This window comes from Chrysochloris asiatica, unplaced genomic scaffold (genome assembly GCF_000296735.1).
Source record: "Chrysochloris asiatica unplaced genomic scaffold, ChrAsi1.0 scaffold00011, whole genome shotgun sequence".
NCBI lineage: Eukaryota > Metazoa > Chordata > Mammalia > Afrosoricida > Chrysochloridae > Chrysochloris > Chrysochloris asiatica.
In genome coordinates this window covers 12,517,501-12,528,925 of record NW_006408529.1, presented here as the reverse complement: position 1 = coordinate 12,528,925, position 11,425 = coordinate 12,517,501, and the positions used below count along the sequence as shown (strand labels likewise).

Below are 11,425 nucleotides of genomic sequence, written 5' to 3'. Positions count from 1 at the left end.
CTATGGGTCAGAACCGACTCGATGGCACATAACAACAACAACAACAATCTTCATATGGAATCCTGGTATGGCACTGTAGGATTAGCACTGGACTGTGGTGAACCACAAGGTTCATGGTTTGGACCCATCAGCCACTTCTTGAAAACTCTATACATGGTTGCTGTGGGTGGCAACCAAGTCAACGGTACTTAATAGCCACAAAAACAATCTTCATATATATTAATAAGTTACTGTCAACTGGATCCCTGGTGTGGTGCTGACCACAAGGTCAACAGTTCAAACCCACCAGTCACTCCTGGAAAACTTACACAGGGTCTCTTTGAGTACAAACTGACTCTACGGAATTTAACAGCAACTGGTAGATTATCTTCCTATGATTCCATTGATGGTACTGCTCTGAAATGTAAGAAAGCCACAGCAACTACTCACCTTGGGAATGATATCCTTAAAGTCTGAATACAGGGAAATCTACTACAATTTCACTGATGGTCAGTATGAATCATTCTCTGATTAGTTGCTTCTTTCCTTAACTGACCCCCTCTTTAGGACAATATGAAGAATAAAAACACCTTCTATCTCTCTGGAAAATTATTCCGAATCTCTTCACCCTAGCACATAGCTTCAAAGAATAACAAGTCTCCTGTTGAGACTCATTTTTTGAGCATTTTGTGCTTTATTTTTGTTGTTGTTGCTTTTGTTAAGTGCTGTTGAGTTGGTTCCGACCCATAATGACCCTGTAAAGGGTTTCCTAGGAATGGCTGGTGAACTTGAATGGTGGACCTTGCAATTCAAACCGACTTTGCAGTCCAGCACATTAACCCATGTTGTTGTTGTGAAATGCCCTTGAGTTGATTCCGACCCATAGCGACAAGGGTTTCCAAGGAGCAGCTGGTGAGCTTGAACCACTGACTTTGCAGTTTAAACGGCTTTGCAGTCTGACGCATTAACCCACATAGCATGCATAAAATTAAACATGTTTCTGAAGACTTAACTTGACATACTTCATAAATATTTGTCAAAACAATTATTGTCAACTATAATGCTATTATCTATATTCAGTTTGATGACTCAACTGGAAAATTACTTTATTCCTAATAAAATTTTTCCAAATGACAATAGTGAGTCAGTGTTGATTAGTTGTTCAGTGTGTGTTAATTAATTACACTGGGTAAATTTAGTTCAGGAAAAAAACTTCACACATGACTCCTGCTCTTAAATGAAACCTACCCTTTACTTATTTTGTCTGCACTTTCTAATTATTGTAGCCAATAATAAAAATAAACAAGAAAGCTCACCTACTCTTGACCTATATTATAGATATAGGTCTTTGGAACCTTGTTCTTAGGTCAAGAGTAATCGAAAAGAAAGGACAATTTTTAATGTTGACAACTAACTGTGGGGGCCTCCTGCTTGCTCATCCTCAGGGCAGAATTGGTTTAGATCTTGCACCTAATAGCATGAAATAGCACTTTATTCACCGTGAGACAGTTTCTTCATCTGGAAGCTAATTTGAATACTGAACTTAGCCAGGGGCTCTACATGGCAGGACATTTAGGGGGGCCTTCTCCCAAAGGGTTCACTGTGTTCTAAATTCTGGATCTTATGTGGTGATGATTCTTTTTCTCTGAGACTAATGGAAGCTTAGACAAAAAATAAACATCAACAATAATATTAGGAGAGCCTGGTTGCCAAGCGGATAAGAGGGGACCCATAAATTAGGGCATCGCTCTCTTTGTTTTTATACTACAGAGGAGACACTGTCTGATGCTACCACTAATCTGTCACTTTGTCATACTGTGGTGGCTTGTATGTTGCTGTGATGCTGAAAGCAATACCACTGGTATTTTAAATATCTTAAATACAAGCAAGGTCACCCAGAGTGGAAAGGTTTCAGCAGAGCTTCCAGATTAAAAAACTCTAGAGAGAAGGAGAAGCAGAGTACTTGAGAATGTTTGTTGTTGTTGTTGTTATGTGCCGTGGACTCGGTTCCGACTCATAGTGACCCTACACAGGGTTTCCGAGGCTGTAAATCTTTACGGGAACAGAAAGCCTCATCTTTCTCCCGCGGAACAGCTGGTAGTTTCGAACCGCTGACCTTAAGGTTCGCAGCCCGATTCGTAACCACTACGCTACCAGAGCTCCTTATGTTTGTTGTTGTTGTTGTTGTTATGTGCCATTGAGTCGGTTCCGACCCATAGCGACCCTATATAGGGTTTCCAAGGGTGTAAATCTTTACGGGAGTAGAACGCCTCATCTTTCTCCCGCGGAGCAGCTGGTAGTTTCGAACCGCTGACCTTAAGGTTCGCAGCCCGATTCGTAACCACTACGCTACCAGAGCTCCTTCTAAAAACCTTAGGAGTAACAGTGGAACACTGTCAGACAGCACAGGAATACTGAACATTGAAACATGACAAATAGCACCAGGATATTGTCAGATATAGTGCCAGAAGATGAGCACCTCTGGTTGGGAAGCAATCAAAATAAATACAATTGGAGAAGAGCTACCTACTCAAAGTAGAGTTGACCATGATGATGCTAACGGAATAAAGCTTTTGGGAACCTTCATTTGCTGATGGCACACAACTCAAATGAATAGAAACATCTGTAACCATCCATTAATAATCAGATCATTAAGTGTACAAAGTACAAATCTAGCAAAATTGAAAGTTGCTAGAAATGAAAGGGAACACATAAACATCAAAATACTAGGCGCTGTTGTTGTTATTGTTGTTAATTGCTATTGAGTCTGTATAACTCATAGGGGCCCTGCATAGGGCTTACAAGGGACAACTGGTGGGTTTGAACTTGGGATCTTATCGTTTGCAGTCCAGTGCCATCGTGTGCCATCGAGTTGATACCAACTCATTGCGACCTTATGCATAGCAGAACGAAACACTGCCTGAACCTGGGCCAACCTCAGTTGAGCCCATTGATGCTGCCACTTGCCAATCCATCTCGCTGGGGGTCTTCCTCTTTTTCTCTGACCCTCCACCTTACCAAACATAATATCCTTCTCCAGAGATGGGTCCCTCCTGACAATATGTCTGAAGTATAAGAGACAAAGTTTAGTCATCTTGGCCTCCAAGGAGCACTCTGGCGGTACTTCCTCCAACATGGATCTGTTGGTTCTTTTGGCAGCCCATGGCACTTTCAATATTCTCCTCCAACAAAATAATTCAAAAGCATCAATTCTTCTATGGTCTTCCTTATTCACTATCCAGTTTTCGTACGCATATGAGGTTATTGAAAACACCACGGCTTGGGTCAGGCGCACCTTAGTCCTCAAGCTGACATTTTTGCTCTTCAACACTTTAAAAAGGTCTTGTGCAGCAGATTTGCCTAATGTAATACGTCCTTTGGTTTCTTGACTGCTGCTTCCGTGAGTGTTGATAGGTTGATTCAAGAAGAATGAAGTCCTTGACAACTTCAATCTTTTCTCCATTAATAAGACTGTTGTTTATTGGTCCAGTGGTGAGGATTTTTGTTTTCTTTATTTACTGATGAAGATCAAAAAGCACAGCCTTCGGTATGAATTGCATTTCATTGTAAAGAAAACAAAAAAAATCCTAGGCATTTAGTGACCTGAAATGTACTGGTGTTAACCATTTTGAATCTGACAATCACATGGTTTATTATGCTGGGAATGACAAATTGAAGAGGAACAGGATCACATTCATCATCAAAAAAACATTTCAAGATCTATCTTGAAGTATAATGCTGTCTGTGATAGGATAATATTCATATGCCAATAAGGAACACCAGTTAAATCACTATTATTCAAATTTAATTACTAACCACTAAAGCCAGTGATGAATATTTGAAGAATTCTACCAACTTCTTCAGTCTGAAATGGATCAGACATGCAATCAGGATACAGTGATAATTACTAGTGATTGGAATGCAAAAGGTTGGGGGAAAAAGTGGAAGGATTAGTAGTTGTAAGATATGGCCTTGGTGATATAAATGATGCTGAAGATAGTATGATAGAATTATTCATTGCACATACCTTTTTTAAACAACATAAAAAGCAACAATATACATGGAGCTCATCAGATGAAATACACAGAAATCAAATTGGCTACGTGTGTGGGAAAAGATGGTGGAAAAACTCCATATGATCAGCCGAAAATGGGCCAGAAGCAGACTGTGGAACAGACCATCAATTGCTCATATGGAACACAAGGCTGAAGCTGAAGAAAACAAAAAGAAGTGCACAAGAACTGAAATATGACAATGAACATATCACACCTGAATTCAGCGATCATCTCAAGAACAGCTTCGATGAACTAGACACTAATGACTGAAGACCTGAGAGTTGTGGGATGACATCAAGAACATCATCCAGGCAGAAAGCAAAAGGTCATTAGGAAGACAAGAAAGAAGGAATAAATCAAAATAAATGTCAGAAGAGACACTGAAACTTGCTCTTTGGCATACAGATGCTAAAGCAAATGAAAGACATGAGGAGGTAAGGAGCTGAACAGAGAACTTTAAAGGGCAGCTCGAGAAGAGAAAGTCAAGTATTACCATGAAAAGTGTAAAGACTTGGAGATAGAAAACAAAAAGGGAAGAACACACTCAGCATTTCTCAAGCTGAGGGAACTAAAGAAAAAAAATTAAAATAAAAGACAAAGCTTGGGTTGCAACACTGGAGGATTCTATGGGTAAAATATTGAATGATGCAGAAAGCATTAAAAGAAGAGGGAAGGAATACACAGTCACTGTACCAAAATATTAATTGTTGATGTTCAACCCTTTCAAGAGGTATGTAGCATGATCAAGAGCCACTGCTACTGAAGGAAGAAGTCCAAGGTGCACTGAAGTCATTGATGGGACACATTGAAGTCTTTCAACAAACTGAAGGAGCACTGAAAGTACTCACTCACCTATGCCAAGAAATCTGTAAAACAGGTAGCTACCTGGCCAACTGATTGGAAACATTCCAGGTATGTGCCCATTCCTAAGAGAGGGGACCCAACAGAATGTGGAAATCATCAGACTATCACATCAAAGTAATGTTTCACTAAACATAATTCTAAAATGGCTGCAATAGTTCAATGACAGACAACTTCCAGAGGTTCAAGCCAGATTCAGATATGGACATGGAATGAGGGATAAGATGGATCTTGGTTGAAAGCAGAGTATACCAAAAGATGTTACTCTATCCTTTATTGACTATGCAAAAGCTTTCGATTGTGTGAATCATGACAATATGTAGGTAAAATTGCAAAGAATGGCTATTCCAGAACACTTAATTTGTGCTTATAAGAAACCTGTACATAGACCAGGAAGCAGTTGTTTGAATAGAACAAGGGGACACTGAAAGGTTTAATATCTGGAAAGGTGTGCACCAGGGTTGTATTCTTTCACTAAATTTATTCAAGCTGTATGCTGAGCAAATGATCCAAGAAGCTGGATTATATGAAGAAGAATGTGGCAGCATCAGGATTAGAGGACGACTCATTAACAAACTATGATATGCAGATGATACAATCTTACTTGCTTTAAGAAGAATTAAAATATTTACTGATGAAGATCAAAGTCTTCAGTATGGGTTGCACCTCAATATAAAGAAAACAAAAATCCTCACCACTAAGTAACATTATGATAAATGGAGAAAAGATTGATTTTGTCAAAGACTTCATTTTGCTTGGATCCAGTATCAATGCTCATGGAAGCAGCAGTCAAGAAATCAAAGAACATATTGTGCTCGACAAATGTGCTATAATAAGACATTTTAAAAGAGTTTAAGAGCAAAGATGCCAATTTTAAGACTAAGATATACTTGACCCAAGTCATGGTATTTTCAATAGCCTCATATGTATATGAAAGTTAGATAATGAATAAAGGAGACTGTAGAAGAATTTATGCATTAGAGTTATGGTGTTGGAGAAGAATATTAAAAGTATCATGGACTGTCAGAAGAACAAACAAATCTGTTTTGGAAGAAGTGCAGCCAGAATGTTCCTTAGAAGTTCAGGATCATGAGACTTCATCTTTCATATTCGGACATATTATCAAGAATGACCAATCACTGGAGAAAGACATCATGCTTGGTAAAGTGGAGGATCAACAAATTAAAAGAAAGACCCCCAACTAGATGGACTGGCACAGTGGCAGCAGCAACCGGCTCAGGCTTAACAGCAACTGTGAGGATGGCAGAGGACCAAGCAGTGTTTCGTTCTAATTTACACAGGGTCACGATGAGTCAGAACCAACTCGATAGTACCTAACAACAACAACTGGCTGCTTAGTTTCTGTCCAAAGAAAGAACGTCAAAATGTTTGTGCCTGCTGTAAATGTTGGAGATATTTAATAATAAAATGGATTTGTTACAAAGCAAATTTAACTGATCCCTGTTTTTGCATGAGCAGAATGCAGTTTGTTCTAGAACTCATAATGTAATAGCCTGACTAAAACGCCAATATGTGTACAGAGAAAGTGCATTAATCTGGTAAAGACTGTAGAAAGGAAGACTGAGACAAGTGTAGGGGCCACCTTATAAGAATGGCAGGGATGGGGCAAACTGTTTCGTACAGTTCCAGATTACTAGCTGTATGATTATAACCAAAAAATGGAAGCTTCAGACATGAGATTTCAGTTCATCATAAGAAAGAATTTCCTAATAGAACTGTCTAGGATTGAATGGAGTGTCTTAGGAAATACTCATTGGAGGAGCTTTAGAAGGTAGTTTCCATATCCCTCATATTGCTAGATATTCTAACATGCCTTTACAGATGGTCATCCAACTTGTGATTAAGTATTACATTTGGGAACACACTATGATGTTAGGAATGAATGGACCAATTGTAGTCTACGAAAGTAAGGATGTTTAGAACCAAGTGAATACTAAACACATTTATTGATTTAATCTATATGGGTGAGGATCACATTTCATACTGACATCCTTTTTCAAACAGGCCTGATAATTTATAGATAACAAAATACAGTAATAAGGAAAAGTTTCACTGTAGACACTTACTTTCATCTCTTGTAGGCTACAGATTGTGTACAAATAATGGAAAAAGGTCATTGGTCCAGAAATGAAAACAATATCAAAAATCTGGAACTGTTTTTGGAGAAAACAAAAAAGACTGCATAAGGACAGTAATTTTCTCTGAATGAGAAAAAGGCATAGCTAGTATATCTTTAAATTTTAGATGTTTAGAAAATGTGTGACTATTCTAGAACAGGTATTTGCTGTGTAGGTAAATTATGTGGTTCTAGCAATCAAAAGATCTGAATGCCTCACATAGTGGAGTTACCTGCTTTCCAGTGGTACATTACTGCCAAGGACCCAGCTGTCCTGCAGCTGGACGGACTCGGGTGTGGTTTGCAGCTCGGCGGGCAAAGCAGCCGGCGGGGCCGGACTCTGGTTCCTTCTATTGGTCAGGGAGTTTCTATTGAGAGAAGTGATGGATGGATGATGCTGTGCAGAGTGCTGCTTATGGGAAGGTGGTAAAGGCTGCAGGGTGGACTGGCCTTGATTATTTGCAGGTTGTTCTAGAAGAAAAAAAAAAAAAAGGAAAGAAATCTCATTATACATCTATGAATGTATACATACATATCTATGCACACTACCAATTTCTTGGGGAATCTACTATAGATAAATTAGAATTAAAAACTCCATATAAATCCATAGCCTAATACATTTGCATATTATTCTATTAGCGGGTGTTCAGTGACATTCTCTAAGAGCAAGTTTACCCTTGATACACAAAGTTCTAATTAATATACAACAGATGGCAAAATTGCTTTTGGTTTTAATTTGTTTAAGATTTTTTTTCATTTGGTTTTATTAACACCTACAGAAAACAGCATCTGACAGCTCCCCTAATGTGCCTTTAGATTTCAGCTTTTTTTAACAAACCAACCCTGAAATTAAATGGGTAATTTCAGTGGAACACAAAGGTTTTCGAAATGCATATAATCCCTATAATTATTTAATGGAGTTTTTTTAAGCTTTATTTAACTGCAATAAATTATTACAAGCTAGTTGCTAAACAGCAGTAGACTACTCTAGTTTAGTGCATTTCAAATAAGGCAGATCTGCACTATGATCTACTAATAGACGCTAAGTATTCTTTAGCAGAAGGTCACTCTGTGAAGCAGATGTTGTTTCATGGATATTTAACAGACTGAATCACATCTGATTACAACGTCAGAAGACTCATATACTTAATGACCGTTACATCCATTAGAACACACACAGAACAGATTTTCCAATTTCACAGTATGCAGTATAACTACATTTTGGAGTAAGTCATAGGTGACTACAGAGACTCATTGGTACAAATATTTTGTTCTAAACCCAAACCAGAAAGTATCAAGCAACTTTAGAATAAAAGTACAATAGTAGGCAGTAGCCAGGGAAAAACTCCCTAAAGCCAATAAGTCATAAATTAAAATTCACAAATTAATATAACATCTAAGACTTACTTTTCAATCTCATTACCTAGCTTTGGACATGCTAGAATTCACAAATATTCTATCTTAGCAAACAGACATAGGATTTCTTAACTTAATACAGAAACTTATTATGGTTTCACACACATGTCAATTTTTTTACTAAATGCAGTTCAAAGTGCAATATAATTTTGAAGTACTGTATTAAATCATGCTATTAATATAAATGCACACATTAAAAGAGAATAGGAAACACAGGGGCTATCTTTCGTCTACAATGTGAACTCCAGCAGTGATTGTTAAGCCAAATAATATAGTCTAACATTGCAATTCTGGCTACATGAAATGAATATATGGTATGTAATACTTTGAATATAGATTATCAAACCTCTTCACAGGGTATAATAAAGAAAATAACTCCTCCCATAGCATATAACACCAGTAATTACTGAATGTTTCTAATGGCTTCAAATGATTCCCATCATATAATTTAACAGCTAATAATTTCTTATTCCTAAAAGGAAGGGCAGAAATAAGACCTAGATATGTGAAAATAGAGCTGCTTTCTTACACATAATTTATTCTTGAAGATTCTCTTATAAGAAACTGCAGAAATTCTGCTTGGTTCATTGCCTTGTTATTCATGAAAAATTATGAGCATGTAAATTGCTGTTAAATTGAAATTAGCCTTTGAGGGAGTGACAGGGTTAAAATATCATATATAGTCCTAATTGTGTTAGAAAAAATTAAACTAACATTTTAAAATTTAGGAATGATTTATTATTCAGGTGTCATATAATCCATTAGCTCTGTCTTCTCCAGCATCACTGCACATGATTAGAATTTCTATGATAGGCTTTAACGTGTATAGCAACAAGCCATTTATAGGCTAACATAACAACTTACAGTTATAACAGTACAGACTAGATGGCAATCAATGGAACGGAAACAAAGAAAGAAATGGGAGAGAATGTTAAAGGGAAAAATGACAAGGTTCAATCTAAAAAAAAAAGTAGAGAAGGATCTGATTACTGTGTTTTAAATGTGGTTTCGGGGAGGTATGCTATTACCCTCACTCCTCACTTACGGACAAGGTTAGGTTCCAAAGACCAGGTTATATGAATATCGGCATCATGTGAAAATGACCAAGTCAGGTTAAAAAAAAAAAAAAAAAAAAAAAAAAGGAGGATGACTACATTATTACACAGTTGCCAAATTACATCATTACATAACTGTCAAACACTAACAATCATGTCCCAGCCAAGATAACCCATAACCTTAGACATCACAGTCAGCATTGTTGTTACTTTGTAACCCAACATTTGTTACTGCCAGACTATGTTGTTAATGTGCAAAATAGTTGGATACATTTAAGATTGTCACAAATATATGTCAGATCATAAGGCAGTTGATAACTGAGCAGTAGTTGTATATTGTTGTTAAGTGCTGTCACGTTGGCTATGACTCATAGCCACATTGTATAGGGTTGCAGAGGAGCTGCTGTTGAGTTTGATCCACCAACCGTGCAGTCCAGTGCATTATCCTACAGCGCCATACCAAGATTTCATAGTTGCATATTATACATATGTAATTATTAAATGGAGTCCTGGTGTAGCGCTGTGGGCTAATGCATCACTGCAAGGTCAGTGGTTCAAATTCACCAGCTGCTCTTTAGAAACCTGTACAGGATCATATGGGTCAGAATTGAATCGAAGGCACTTAACAACAACAATTATTAAATATTGTGCTATTTAGAGGAAAGTGTACTGTACAAGAAGTCAGAGTATCAAATTTAAGTCCCAGACATCGTGACAGTGGGCTTAGTTTTCTCATCTGAAAGGTGGGAAATAACACTGAATCTAAGAATTCAATGAAATCCACTTGTTCACTACTTACTCATACACTTATTCATCAAATAAACATTTATCAAGCCTCTTAGTTCCAGGGCTACCACCCATCTGTCAGTTTGTCATACCATGCTGGTTTGCATGTTGTTATGATGCCGGAAGCTATATCAAATACCATCAGAAGCCACCCACAGTGGATAGCCTCCACGGAAGTTTCAGACTAAGACAGACTAGGAAGAATGTCCTCAAGATCTACTTCTGAAAATAAACCAATGGTAACTCTATGGATCGCAACAGAGTACTGTCTGACATCATGATGGAAAGGGAGCCCTGGCTTAGGCACTCAAAATATTTAACAGCTGCAACAATGGACTCGAGCACACCAACAATCATAGGGCAGTGCAGCATCAGGCAGCTGTTCGCTCTGTTGTACAGGAGACTGGCCTGAGTCAGAGCCATCCTAACAGAAACTAACAACAGGTTCCCAGGATGTGCAAAGTCACTAAAAGCTGGAAGCACCGTGTACAAAGTAAGGTCTGATGGACTTTAAGATTGTTATTGAAAATGAAATGACTTTAACATACGTTACCATAAGACATTTCAACGCTTTGCATTTAGGGTTCTTTTTCTTAAAGCAAACCAAAACATAATCAGTAGAAAAAGAAAATAACTTCTATTTAAAGTTAAAGGAGTGCTGCTGTGGCTTTCTTAAGGCTCAGTCATTCATTTGGTCAGTATTTATTGAGAACCAATAGTGTACAAGACGCCATGCACAAATCCATGTTCTCTTTTGTGGTCTACCTGCACTAGTTCAGCACAGTGTGTCCTGTTGGCTGGTTCTTCTTTTGATTCGACTATACAATCAAGAGGACATTTAGTACAGCAGAATAAGTCTACTGATGAAATAAATTCAGATAATGAAAGCATGTTTAATCTAAGCTTTGAAAGAACAGAATAAATTCAGAATCTGAAGATATAAGTTGGGGTGAGTGGCTACAAATTTAAATTCTGCAGCAGATCACAAACAGAAGCAAAATCCAAGAATTCAGTTAGGGGTCAATACTAGTGCTGGAGATTCAGGCTTACAAGACATTAATTAATAAGTAGCTGAAGCATACATTTAACTATACCAACACATTCAGGGTAATATATAAAGCACTGTTGTTGTTGTT

General features: G+C 37.7%; 1 protein-coding gene across 1 annotated transcript in view; it reads right to left on the bottom strand.

Moving 5' to 3' along the window:
- Positions 1-11,425, bottom strand: part of TENM3 (teneurin transmembrane protein 3) — a 672,586-nt gene that overhangs the window by 274,507 nt on the left and 386,654 nt on the right. Inside the window, exon 3 of the mRNA XM_006834421.1 lies at positions 7,266-7,503. Coding sequence (XP_006834484.1) covers positions 7,266-7,503 — 238 coding nt within the window. The remainder of the gene's footprint in view (positions 1-7,265; positions 7,504-11,425) is intronic.